The following is a 14,481-nucleotide window of genomic DNA, read 5'->3' as shown; positions in this document are numbered from 1 at the left end:
ACCTGCCTCAAACTTATCATCTCCCTAATTCGACCTCCAGAGTCTGTGGGATAACAGGTGTGAGCCATTGTGCCTGGCTTCTCAAAAAAATTTTTTTTTTCTTTTAGTTTTGTTTTTTGAGACATAAGGTCTCACCATTTTACCCAGGCTTGTCTTAACCTCATGGACTCAAGTGATCCTTGTGCCTCAGTCTGTGGAGCACTTGGAACTACAGGCATGTGCCACCAAGCCCAGCTTTTATTTTATCTTTTTTTTTGGCAGTACTAGGGATTGAAGCCAGGGACATTATACCACTGAATACATTTCCAGCTTTTTAAATTTTGAGATAGGGTCTTGCTAAACTGCCCAGGCTGGTCTCAAACTTATTATACTCCTGCCTCAGCCTCCTGAGCTGCTGGGATTATAGGCAAGTGGCACTATGCCCAGTCATTTTAAATTGTTGTTTTTTAATTCTGGGTTTCCTATCATGTGTAAAATGTCTTATCAATACAAGATTACAAAGCTAAGTATGGTGGCATGCTCCTGAAATTCCACGTACTCAAAAGGCAGAAGCAGGAGAACTACTTGAGCCCACAAATTCAATCCGCAGTATCAAAAAAAAAGAAAGAAATTTTGTCATTTGTGACATTGATGAACCTGGAAAACATATTAAGTAAAATAAACCAGGCACAGAAAGAAAAATACTACATGCCCTCAGATATACATGGAATAAAAGATTTTTACCAGACCCTATAGGCAGGAGAAGAGAGGGAACTTCCGCATTGCAGTATGGTAGCTTCAGTTAATTTACTGTATACTTGAAAACTGATAATAGAGTTGGCTGCAGGGGTGCACATCTATAACCCCAGCTATTCAGGAAGTTCCCAAGTCTAGGATCAGTAACTTAAGAGTTGTTTTGAGTCTCAGGATAAAAAAATAAAAACAACCCCCAAAATCCCAAGGATGGTGAGGTGCTAAGCAATTCAGAGAGACCGTGTCTCTAAATGAAATATAAAATAGGGCTGGAGATGTGGCTCAGTGGTGCAGAGCCTGAATTCAATCCCCACTACAAAAAAAAAAAAAAAAAGTCCCGGGATGTAGGTCAATAGTAAAGCACTTCTGGATTCAATCCTCAGCAGCGGAAAAGAAAAGGAAAACTGATAGTACGTTGTGTGGGTTTTCTGTTTGTTTGAGATGGAGTCCCACTATGTTGGCCAGGCCAGTCTTGAACTCCTGAGGTCAAGCAAACCTCCTATATCAATGTGCTGAGTGCTGGAAGGCAGGTGTGCAACACTGGACTGGCTAGAAAAGAGATTGTAAACCACGTTTGGTGGCACATGACTAATCCCAGCAACTCAGGAAACTGAGGCAACAGGATCACAAGCTTTAGGCCAGCCTCAGCAATTTAGCAAGACTCAATCTCAAAATTAAAAGGGCTGGGGACATAGCTTGGTGGTAGAATGTCCCTGGGTTCAACCCCTGTACTGGGGGAAAAAAAGGAAACTGGGAATATAGCTCAGTTGGTAGAGTGCTTGCCTTGCATGCACAGGTGCTGGGTTCAATCCCCAGCCCACCAAAAAGAAAAACAAAAAGTAAATGTTCTCACTACAAGAAAAGTATAATGGGTATGTTGATTTGCTTGAATCAACACAATGTACACATATGAACATCCAACTGTGCTAAATCTTGTCAATTTAGAATTTTTTTTTTTGTTTTGGCATTATGGGGGATGGAACTCACAGCCTGGCACATTCAAGACAAGAGCTGTACCACTGAGCTAACTCCTTAAGATACCCAGCCCTAAATTTCTTAAAAAATGGCCTCCTAAATGTTTCTTTTCATAGTTTTATAGAAATGATTCACATGCCACAAAAAATCACCCTCTTAAAGACTACAATTTAGTTAGAATATTTGCCATGTACAACTATGTAACAAATCCCACTATTATGTATAACTACTGATCAAAAATTGGGAAAGAAAGTATGATTCAAAGTCAGAACATCACTAACACTACCTCATTCCAGAACACTTGCATTATCCCATTAGCAGTCACTTCCCATTCTCCCCTCTTCCCAGGTCCTTGTAACCATTACTTTACTGTATTTGCCCATTCTGGACATTTTCAAGTTTATGGAATAAGGTTATGAGGGCTTTTATTTGTCTTCTTTCACTTAACATGTCTTTACTTAATAACATATCTGTATCAAAACATGTATCAGTATGTCTTTTTATGGTAGACTAATATTCCACTATATAGATTTGGACATTTAGATTTCTGATTTGGGGCTAATATGAATAATGGTGTTATGAACTTTCATCCACAATTTTTTTGTGTGTCTGGGGGCTGTGGGTGAAGCTCAGTGGTACATAGAGTGCTCAACATGTATGAGATCTGCGTAAAATCCCCAGCACCAACAAAAACTTTGTGTGTGTCTAGGGGTGTAGCTCAGTGGTAGAGGGCTTGCCTAGCAGGGGAGAGGCCCTGGTTTCCATCCACTGCAGCACATTAAAAAAAAATAACAAAATGTTTTCTGTACTTGGTTCTATTTAAAATTTCAATCCACCCAGAATGTACTGTGGAACAGGATCTATTGCTTTTCCTTCCAAACATAACTATTCTGGTTATTTCTCTTAATCCTTAATGTTCCATAATTCCACTGAACAAAATTTAGAGTGGTGTTTTAATCCTGATTGGCATGTACTGCACTTTCCTAATTTGGTTCCTTTTACAGTGCTGGGGATGAACCCCAGGGCCTTAGACATGGTAGGCAAGTGCTTTACCACCGAACTATACCCTCAGCCCTAAATCTTAAGACGCTTATTTTTCTCTTTAATTCTAAAACATTTACCTTGTTATTTTCTTCAGTTTCCCTCCCATCATCTCCTGATACATTCATGAGATAGAACTTTAAGCTCTTCTTTGAAGTGAAAAAGACATCTTGCCAAGTAATCTGAGTATAGAACCTTCAATTGTCATATTCTACCACACATTTTTTTATAGTTGTCCTGTACAAGTGTAACTCAGTATTCACATTTACTATAGCAAATAGTGATTAATGGTCATTAAAAGTATTCAACTTGAGTGAGGTACGGTGGTACATACCTGTAATCCCAGTTACTCAAGAGGTTGAGGCAAGAGGACTCCAAGTTCAAGGCCAGTCTGGGAAAGACTGTGTCTCCAAAAAAATAAAAAGGGCTAGGGAATGCAGCTCAGTGGTGGATGGCTTGCCTATAATGAACCATATCATGGATTCAATCCCAGGACCACTGGGGGTGGAGGGAAGCACTCAGTTTTTCAAGGGAGTTATTTTTCTTTTTATGCTCATTTCATCAATTTATGCAGTACCGAAAGAAATAATGAAACTGTAGATTCCTATAAGTACAACCAACTCAACTTAAAAAATGGCCTCCTAAATATATAAATCAACTGAAAGGAGTGTGACAGTTATGGTAGAGCCAGCATTTAGCATCCTATTGAACTCAATTCTGGCCAATGCTATGTAAGTCAGTTACGGGAATATCTACTGTGCCTTCTGCCCTACACTCTTTCCTATTCTGATTGCTCTATTAATACTGACTACTCAAGTTTACCACTTATATGTGTTAAATTTATATCTCTTGTTGTGTTGACTTTTTTCAGATTGATAAGATTGTGAGCTCACCTCTCCTTAGGTACTTGCTGAGGGTAAGGGACTGTGATGGGCCAGTAGCTGTTACTCTGCCCTGAACTACTTTCTGTGGGAGTGGTGATACTTTCCAGGTGTTACAGGGTTGGGGCAAATGTCCTATTTCCTTTCTTAGAATTTTGATTTGATAGCAGTTGCTGTCTTTGTCAAGATGTGGCACAGGTAGAGAGATTTTTACAACTATTCAACCTTTTATTATGGGTCTCCCCTTTCATCTACTCCAGGAAATGACCACCTTCAGTATTTCACCATTTTCCCGCATTGAATTCTTTCTGCCCTTCAGGACTTCCCTTTATTTTCTGTCTTGGAGAAACTTCTGATTCTCATTCACCAAAACTCTCCTCATTTTTGAGCATGGAGATACATGCACTTTGAATATATTTTCATAATTTCTATGAAGTGGGTAGGAAGAATAGGTTTCATGTATTTAACTTCATCCTCTAAAACCTGGAACTCTTCTGTATTTCTGACAAATATTCTTTACCAAGTGAAGGTAAGTGAAGGACATTTCCTTTGATCCTGGTTGTTGCTGGTACTGTCCTGGGGACTGAGCCCAGGGGGGCTTTACCACTGAGGTGCATCCCTCACCATTTAAATTTTTTATTTTGAGACATGGTCTTGCTTCAGTTGCTGAGGCTGGCCTCAAAATTGTGATCCTCCTGTCTTACCTTCCCAAACTGCTGGAATTACAGGTATATACCAGAGTGTCTAGATATTTCTAGTCTTATTAAAGGTTTTTAAAGACCTACTAAGATCTATGATTTTTCTCCTTTAACCTACTAAAATAATAAGTTACAGTAAATGGGTATGGTATTCTGTAAAACTTCTTACTTCCTCAGGTCATGCCACAGCTTTACTATATGCCATATCATATTTGGAAATGTTACATTTATAAAAGTTGATCAGTATTTGTGGGAAAAAGCTATTTTTTGGGGGTTAAAGTATTATAGTGCTGCTAACCTTTTACTAAGAAAAATAGGTTTCATGTATTTTTTTTTTAAATTTATTTTTTAGTTGCAGTTGGACACAATACTTTATTTATTTTCATGTGGTGCTGAGGATCAAACCCAGGGCCTGACTGAGCCACAACGTCAGCCCTTCATTTTTATTCTAGGACAGTATAAACAACAGAAATCATTTTTTTTAAAGATTTGCTGCCAGACACAGTGGCACAAGCCTGGGATCCCAGTAATTCAGGAGGCTGAGGCAGGAGGATTTTTCAGTTCAAGGCTAATCTCGTAACTTGGCGAGACACTGTCTCAAAATAAAAAATAAAAAGGGCTGGGGATGCAGCTCAGTGGTAAAGCACTCCTGGATTGAATCCCCGATACCTAAATAAATAAATGATTTATTAACCCTCTACTTTTTCTTTATCATAAAAACTTAATTCAATCAAACCATTTTTCTCCTTGCTCTCTTAATTTCACACAGATATCTTTCAATATCAAAATATAAATTGAGCTTATTTATAGTGGTGCTGGGAACTGAACTTAACACGAGAGGCACTCCCTCTACCACTTAGCTATACTCTTAGCCCTAAATATAGTCTTAAAGGCTTGTATGATGCATATCATTTTCTGAATATGCCAAAATTTATGCTTCAATTAAAAACCTGTTGGGCTGGGATTGTGGCTCAGCGGTAGAATGCTCACCTAGCACGGGCGGGACCCAGGTTCGATTCTCAGCACCACATAAAAATAAAGGCATTGTGTTGTGTCCATCTCCAAAAAGGATTCATTCTCTCTCTCTTAAAAAACAAAAACAAAAATAAAACCTGTTGTTTTGGGTTTTTAATTATAAGTTTATATAAGGGGGATTACTAACATAATAAATGTAACACCCTTATATAAACATATTAGTACTCTTTTACATCTAAGATAAATTTACATGCTTGTTTATGTAAACTTTGACAAGAGAAGACATGATGTGGGCTGGGGACTGGGGATACAGCTCAGTAGCTGAGCACCTCAGGTTCAATCCTTGTATCAGGGGGCTCAGAGGGGGAGTGAAACCAGTATATCCTGGTTTGTTGCTACACTCTTAAGAACCAGCATAGTGGCTGGTACACAGAATCTTCTTACATATTAAATAAACAAAATAGGAACATTCTAATAGAAAAACAGACACCGGAAAATCAGGCACAAACAAAAAAATATTCAACACATAAAAAGATGTCCAAGTTAAAAACGCCAAATTAAAACTCTCATTGTTATAGAAGAAACAACTAGAAATTAATATTAAGTGTTCATTAAGCAGTCAAGGATTCATAAAATAATTTGTGGGACTCTACATAATACAGCAATATAAAAGGTCTCAAGAAAAACATCCAAGTGGTTAAAGGGAAAGCCATGTGTGGGAGGGAAAAAACAAGACTCATTATAAGAAAAGTTAATGGACAGCAAGTGTGGGCCAGAGATTGGGGAGAAGAAAGGAAGAGTGCATACCAGAAAGGCAGACTGAAAGCTGTTCATCGTCCACTGGAGATGATTTTGAGTTGTTCTTCCCCACTCCCAGTTGATTTTCTAGTTTGAGTTCACTGCATGCCAGGGGAGCTTCCAGTGGACTTTTACAGTAAGGGTGGTCCAGCAACTTAGAACTAAGAATGTTCTGCTTGAAAGATCCATCCTCTTCCATCTGGTAGGAGTTCTCATTGTGAACATTCTCTTCAGACACAGGCCCATCTACACTACTCACAGATTTATCTGCTCCTGTCACTGACAGCTTTACTCTGTCATCACTGACAGTGCTTGTCCGATTTTCCTGATCCAGAGTCATAATTTCTTTTTCATTTTCTGAAGTGAACGTTTTACTAGAATGATGTTCTGACAAGGGCATGTCATGAATCAGCTCCGTACACTCCCACTTTGGAGACAAACAAGGTGATTGGTCCCAAGTGTATGTGGCACTGCCATTCTGTTGGTCAGGGAATGCTTCATCTAAATTAAGCTCCTTGTCTGGGAAAGGACTTCCTTTAGGGTGATCATCAGGCATATGGGAGTTCTTTCCCTTCACTACAACATTGCTGTCCATATCTGGGAAGTATGGCTGATGCTGACAAGAAGGATCTTTAGGTTCTGGGGAAGGAAATGGGCTACAACTGCCACCCTCCGTATTATCTTTAAGGGTCTCTTGGTGGTCCCCAGTGACCTTTTGTACCCAGCTTCGCTGGGCTTTCCTTGGCTTGCAAACTTTGCTTTTTGTTCTGAAGTGCTGGGATCTGAGAATCCTATACTGAAATCTAATCATGGATAATTTCTCATACATCATCAGTGGAGACACTTTTATTCTTCGATGTTGGTTAAGTTGGAACTTTTTTGGAATCAGGGGTCCCCCACTCCTGTGGTGTTCTAGTCCTTGGCAGCAGCCATAACAAAAGCGCTTTCTCTTATGATTGCTCAAGGTGACCACAATCTTGCCACTCTCACCTGGACTTTGGCTTTCCCCAGTGAACTTCATGGGAAACTCAGAAACCTGTGGCACTGTCCTAGGTCTATGACCATTGGTCTGACCTAATGCACTACTTGCTGGCAAGCCAGCGACTGCCTTTAAGAGACTCTTCTCTCCGCAGTATTCATGGTCCGAGTTCTTTGCTGATGATAGTAACTTCTCTGCTTGGAGTTTCAGGAGACTCCTTGAGGAAGAAACGAAGTACTTAGTGTCCTTTCTTTTCACTTTAGAAGACAAAGTACTAAGATTTTGAGTAGCCACACTGGATTTAGTCTTAGCACAAAAAGATTCATCCTGAATCCACGATTTCTGGATTTGAAGAGCCTTCTTTCTACAATGAAAATGACTCAACTGTCTATTCCAAGTAAATGACCTTCCCAACTTAGCATTCAGAATGCATAAGTGTTGGTGAAAGTAGAATTTCTTAAAGCCTCCAAATCCAGTATTCCATTTCTCAGAAAAGGCTAAGTGGATTCCTTTCCTCCATAGAATTTTCCTCTGTTTTTTCATTTTTCTGATGCATAATGAGATGTAGATGTAGCTACAAAGAAGAAAATGTAAAGAAATGTTATGTATCAATCTAAAAGTAAGGTCATGAAGGCATTCACAGAAATGAAGACAAAAAAATTGAAAAAAGAGCATATATATTTCAATTTAACACAACTGAATAATGAAATCCTACCTGATTGGGCTGGGGTTGTAGTTTAGTGGTAGAGCACTTACTTAGCATGTGTGAGGCACTGAGTTCAATCCTCAGCATCATATAAAAAAAATAAGTAAATAAAAGAATGATATTGTGCTCATCTTCTTAAAAGAAAAAAGAAAAAGAAAAAGAAATCCTACCTGATCAAGGTTTTAATCACAGTGAAAAACTGGGGAAGAAAGAAGACATGAGCACTAACAAGACCCCATTGGCTGTACACCTGTTTTGAATAGAAATCAGTTTCAAAAATCATTTCTCAGGACAGAGTCACAGGACTGGGAGTCAGAAGAGAATTTCTAAGTGTTGCCTCTGTTTCTCGTTAACTAAGTGACATTAAGCAAGTCATCCAAATTTTGTGTTCTTATTTATAAAATGAAAAACAGAGAAGGGAAAGGGAACCAAATACCACTTAAGACTAATTCCATGTTCTTTCTTATTTGTTTTTCTGTCATACTGGGGATTAACCCAGGGTCTCGCACAGGCCAGGTGTGTGCTCCACCACTGAGCTACATGCTCAGGTCCCATATCTACTTATTTAGAATTTTCCCATAGCAAAATGACTTGTTTCCTACAGCAAAATTTTAAAAGGGCAGGTACCTTTGCTCTGTAGAGTCATCTACAGGTAGATACTCCATCAACACATGATATCAGTATCTCAAGAGAGAGAACAGGCTGCTCCTTGCCAGTCAAAGACTCTCTGAGTGACTGTGCAGGAAAAGGATTCCATCAAATGCTCTCACCCAGTTATTCTGGTTCTCAAGTGAATATAAAGAACAAAAACCAACACAAGTATACACACATAAACTTCAGAAACACGATGATAAGAGATGGGAGATGGGAATGAATGGCAATTAAAAGCAAACACAATTTACCCTCAAGTTAGTAATATCTAATATTACTGAAGGTTTTAGGCATCAGGCACTATAGATGAGATCAAAGAAACCCTAGACTATGAATAGAAACCAATATTCTAATGACAGTTTTTTTTTTTTCCCAATAAGCTAACAACTTATTGAAAGTTTTCCCAGCCTGGAGGAGAGGATGGGAGCAGTCCGGAGTACTTCATTTCTGTGTATCAGTTTTCAATCAGAACAAAAGTAGAAGGATAAATATATGTATCTCAGTTCTTGTTAAAAATCCCATTGAGATGACAGAAATTGCTTTTTTCCCCCTCCCCCCAAACTCAGGATTAAACCCAAAGCCTTATCCAGGACTTCATGGATGCTGGGGAAGTGCTCTACCATAGAGCTACCACTGAGCTACATCCCCAGCATGGAAATTGGATTTTTTAAAAGGCAAAGCCCCTCAATGACAAAGACAATAAAAGGGATAAGAACAATAAAAGTTTTGAAAGACCCAAGTAGATGAATGTGTAACAGCCGACCCAACAGGGCAAGAGCTGAAATCTAAGCCAATGGTAGGGAAGACCAAGAAGCAAGCTACAGTTCAGAAAGGCTTAAAAATAGAAGCAAAAAATATGATGAAAATCAGAAATATGGTGGAGATGAAAAAAGAAGAACTGGTGAAAAATCTAAAAAAGTAGGCGGGAAGCTGGGTGTAGTGGCACAAACATGTTATGCCTGATACTTAGGAGGCTAAGGCAGGAGGATCCAAAGTTTGAGGTCAACCTCAGAAGTTTAGCAAGACTCTGCCTCAAAATGTAAAAAAAGTAAAAAGGGCTGGGAATGTAACTCAGTGATAGAGTGACCCTGGGTTCAGTACCCCTCACACCAAAAAAAGCAATAGCACTTGAACCCTCAGATCTCTTTCCCCTACCTTCGCAAAAAACTAAAGCAGATTAAAACTAATAATACAACAAAAACTATAGATTAATCAAATTTTTAAAACTATTAGAAACAGAGGAAAAGGGGAATTCATGCTTAATGGGAACACAATCTCAACTTGGGAAGATGAAAAGGCCCCGGAGATGGATGGTGGTGGTGGCTGCAAAGTAACGTGAATGTACTTAATGCCACTAAACTGTCCACGTAAAAACGGTTAAAATTGTAAATTATGTATATTTTACCACAATAAAATAAAAGGCGACTTGGGTTGTAGCTCAATGGTAGTTGCCTTGCATGTATGAGGCTCTGGCTTCAATCCCCATCACCATGAACGTACAAAAAATGTTATTTTTTTAAAAAGGAACAATGAAAAGCTATATAAAGCTTATCAGCCAAGTGCATTGGCACATGCCAATAAATCCAGCAACTCAGAAGACTGAGGCAGGAGGATCACAGCTTGAGGCCAGCCTCAGCAACTTAGTGAGGTCCTAAGCAATTCATCAAGACCCAGTCTTTAAAAAAAAAAAAAAAAAAGAGCAGGAGGTATATCTCTGTGGTTCAATCCCCTTAAGAAAGAAAGCTTAACAGATAAAAGATAACTGATAAGCCAAAATAAAATACTTGCAATATACACCATGGATTTAGAGCTATAATATTCCTAATACATAAAGAGCTCTTAAATTGAGGAATAAAGGACAAAAAGCCTATTGGCTTAGTAGAAAGATGAAAGAAAGATCTAACAAGACAATTCACAAATAAAATTTTCTAAATGACCCCTAAACATAAGAAAACATGTTCAATGTCACTATAAGGTTGGGCATGGTGGTACACACCTATAATTCCAGTGATTCGGGAATAGGAGGACTTCAAGTTCAAAGCCAGCCTCAGCAACTTGGCGATGCCCTAAGCAACTTGGCAAGACTCAATGTCTCAAAAAATGAAAAGATCTGGGGATGAGCTCAGTGGTTAAATGTAACTGTGTTCAATCCCCAGAACAAAATAAGAAAGGTAAAGAAGTTAATTCACTCATAAGAAAATTGGCAAAGGTCTGGCCATGAAACTGAGTGGTAGAATGCTTGCCTAGTATGAGTGAAGCCCCAGTTTCAATCCCAGGATGTAAAAAAAAAAAGAAGAGCGAGATATAGAGAAATATTTCACAGCTGGAGAAAAGACATTTTTTTTCTTTGCTGGCGGGAGTACAAACTGATACAATGTTTTTGGAGGAGAATTTGGTAATATTTAAATTGGTAGTATTTAAATTTGGTAATATTTAAAACTACAAAAGTATTTACCTTCATACGCAGCATCCCCAATTTAAGGAATTTACCCTGAAGACATACCTGCAACAATGAAAATACATATGTACAAGACTATTCACTGCAACACTGTTTCTAATAGCAAAATACTGAAAATAACCTACATGTACTTACATAGGATAGTGCTTGAATAAACTATGGCTTATCCACACAATGCATGAAGCTATAAAAGAAAACCCAGGTTTGGTGGCACAGGCTCCAATTATAATCCCAGCAATTTGGGAGGCTGATGCAAGGAGGATGACAAATTCAAGGCCAGCCTGGGCAATTCAATGAGATCCTCTCTGAAAATAAAATTAAATTAAATTTTAAAAAAAGGGGGGACTGGTAATGCAGTTCAGTGGTAGAGCACCCAGGGTTTCAATCCCCTGTACGGGGGTTGGGGGGATTCACTATATGAACTAACATGGAATGACTTCCAGAATATATCGTTAAGTGAGTAAAGTTAAGTTCAAATAAGTATCAATAATATGCCACTGTATGGAAGGTGGGCACCAGAAGAATGGAGGAATTAGGAACGAGTAGAAAAGATGAGAGGAAAGGTAATTCTCTGAATATATATACCTTTTTGTAAAGTTCTGAATTTTTAGAACCATGTTAATGCTTCATATACTTAAACCTAACTGCATTTCAAATGAATAACATAACCATACTGAAAGTAAAGGAAAATAATTATCTAAAAAAACTTAAAAAAATAATATTGCGGCTGTATGCTCTAGAACTAAAGACAAAAAGACTGTGAACAAATCTTGCACACTAATTGCTTTTCCACAGAAATATAAGTTAATTCTGAAACTATCTATCGTACATATGTTGTGCATAATTAGAACCAGAGATTCACTGCTGTAGAAAGAAAAACTAATGATGATCAAAGAAAGTGAAAATGAACCTATGGTGCTACAATGAAATTGGAGGTATCAGAATGAATACATAGTGTTTAATATACATACAGATATAAAAGTGTACATAGTTTACATGTATGTGTGTGTGTTTTGAGTGTGTATGTATGAATATTTGAGAATAAGCAATGGGGCATAGAAAACACAAGATAACCTGGAATATCATTGGAGTGCTGGAAAGGTACAAGCATTCAAAAATTAAGAATGACATGTCAAAAAGATACAGAAATCAATGTGAAGAGACTCACAATGGCCAAGAAAACTTTGAGCAACCAAATGCATAATGACAGTGATGGGTTATAATCCAATAACAAAATAAGTATCCTTGAGTTTACAGTGATACAAGAAACTTGACTCAATAAATAAATCGGAAAAATGGGTACCTCTTCCTTACAGAGAATTTCAAATTAGTTAAGTGTGGAAGGAATGATGGAAATAGGAGTTAAAATCTACAAACCCTTTGAGAAGTAAGAGACTCAGGAAAGAAAAATTTATGAATACTAAAATCAGAGGGCGAAATTACAATGAGAAAAAAGATACTTACATAGTCTCAAAGTACCCCCTATAAGACACTTTAAATAGTGTCTTATAAAAAGAAAAATAGCTTTCAATGGAAAAATCTGCCAAACATCCCTGTAACCAAGTGATCAAAGTTAGAAGACATATGGACATTATATGCCTCTTGATAAGACACTACATCACTCTTGTGGTATTCTTGTCAAACATGTGTATCCTGAATTTATTCATGAGAAACAACAGACACTGACTGGCCAAAACTCTTCAAAGGTGTCAATTAAAGTCAAAGAGAAACTATAGAGATTAAAAGACTAAGACTAAGGTTACATGGCAATGCAATATGCAATCCTAGATTCAGTCCTAATCTAGAAATGGAAACTGATAGGACAACAGACAAAATGTGAATAAGGCTTGTAGAGTAACAGTATTTTCTAAAGACTGTTGAGAGCCACAGCCGAAGGGGCCCCAGCAAACTTCCAGCTGCCAGCAAACTTCCAGCTGCCGGCTGATGATTGGCTCACAGAGGCCCCAGCAACATCTAGCTGATTGGCTCCTCTGCGGTGATGCTCATTGGGCTGTTTCCCTGCCCTTTCAGACCACGGAGCTGCTCATTGGGGGACTTTTTTGGCTCCGCCCACGTGACCCAGCCAATCGGCCTCAAGAGCAGGAGGATTGTGGGAGGTGGAGAGAAGCTTGTAGGGGAGAGAGAGGCTTGTGGAAAGCCGGTGGTGGCAGTTGAGGCTCTGAGGGTTTTTCCTGAGAGGCTGTTTTGTTTGGCGTGTGTGGTTCTAAAAATAAAGTTAGTTTCTTTTGACAAGTAGCTCCTGATTGTGCCCAGCCAGACTGCAGCATTTGGTGGCTTGCACGGGGAGCGACTGAGGGTAAGTGAAACTGCTCGCCCCTGAGGGCAGGGCGAGAGGATGGGTAGCCATTTTAAGATTCCTCTTTTATTTTGCTTCACTTTTGTTTTAAGTTGCCTGTCCCTGGAGATGAGTGAGATGGAAGAAAAACCGCTCACATCTGAGGAAAAACTATTTACGTCTGAGGAACAGATAGGGAGAAAGGACGGATGCACATGTCAGGAGGATAGAAAGGCTATAATGACTTTTTGTTGTTCCCTTTTTATTTCATTCTGTCTCGGTTTTGTTTGGCGTCATCTTGTTGGGTTGTATTATAGTAGAAATACGGGATCAGAAATTAGTAAAAAACAAACTGAAAGAGTGTTAAGTAAATTGTTAGAGGAAGGAGGCATCTCAGTAAAATCAAGAACAATCAGGGCATATGTTGATACAATACAAAAATGTAGCCCATGGCTTTTTAAGGAGGAGTTGTTAAATATATCACAATGGAACCATCATGGTGAAGATTTAAAAAGAATAGAAAAGAAAAGCCCAGGGACTCTGCCAGTTGGCACATTGCCATTGTGGACGTTCATATCTTGTTTGCTTAGTCCAAAGCCTTCAGTTCAGACAATGGTAGAGGAAGGAGAAGACAAATTGATTCAAGTAAAAGAGAAGGTCTCTCAAGTTAGTCAGACAGAGGAAAAGATTCAAGTAGAAGAGAAGGCCTCTCAAGCTAGTCAGACAGAGGAAGAAAGTGTAAAACAGAAAAAGCCATCAGGGGGAAAGTTACAACAGGAGACGGCTACTAACACCTTTCTATCACCAGAGGACGTAAGTGTCCAACTAACAAGGCCACCTCCATATGCTGGGAGGTCCCCAACCCCCACAGTTGATAGTTGGGATCTTGAGACAAGATCTCAAATATTAACATGCCCTGTATTTGAGGCAGGAGGGCAGCGATTTTACCAAGTTGTAAATTTCAAAACAGTGAAGCAGCTAAAAGAGGCTGTAACAACCTATATCCTCAAGCACCCTTCACTGTAAGCATGGTCGAATCCATTAACAACTTGAACATGACGCCAGCAGATTGGGCTAATATGTGTAAAGCTGTGCTAAATGGAGGACAATACCTGTTATGGAAGGTTGCCAATGAGGAATTTTGCAAGGAGACGGCTAGGCGAAATGCAGCAGCTGGATATCCTCAGAGAAATCTAGATATGTTAGGAAAGGGACCTTATGAGGATCAGCAGCAACAAATTGCATATGATCCTGGCGTATACGCACAAATTGCTGCAAATGCAATTAAGGC

General features: G+C 38.8%; 1 protein-coding gene across 7 annotated transcripts in view; it reads right to left on the bottom strand.

Moving 5' to 3' along the window:
• Nucleotides 1-14,481, bottom strand: part of Senp5 (SUMO specific peptidase 5) — a 46,477-nt gene that overhangs the window by 21,832 nt on the left and 10,164 nt on the right. For 3 of the 7 annotated variants that reach the window (XM_046458075.2, XM_046458079.2, XM_046458080.2), the window contains exons 1-2: nt 8,413-8,782; nt 6,110-7,653 (exon numbers count right to left, since the gene is read on the bottom strand). In XM_046458075.2, the coding sequence (XP_046314031.1) occupies nt 6,110-7,653; nt 8,413-8,450 (1,582 nt within the window). In that variant the 5' untranslated portion in view covers nt 8,451-8,782. Of the gene's footprint in view, nt 1-6,109; nt 7,654-8,412; nt 8,783-10,891; nt 10,940-11,029; nt 11,200-14,481 lie in introns of those variants that run through there. The other 4 variants (XM_046458076.2, XM_046458078.2, XM_058583545.1 and 1 more) reach the window with 4 other exon arrangements.

This window comes from Marmota monax, unplaced genomic scaffold (genome assembly GCF_021218885.2).
Source record: "Marmota monax isolate L192 unplaced genomic scaffold, Marmota_monax_Labrador192_F-V1.1 WCK01_AAM20220418_F8-fsc00052, whole genome shotgun sequence".
Lineage (NCBI taxonomy): Eukaryota > Metazoa > Chordata > Mammalia > Rodentia > Sciuridae > Marmota > Marmota monax.
The sequence above is the reverse complement of the archived record's forward strand: the minus strand, read 5'-3'. Positions and strand labels throughout refer to the sequence as shown.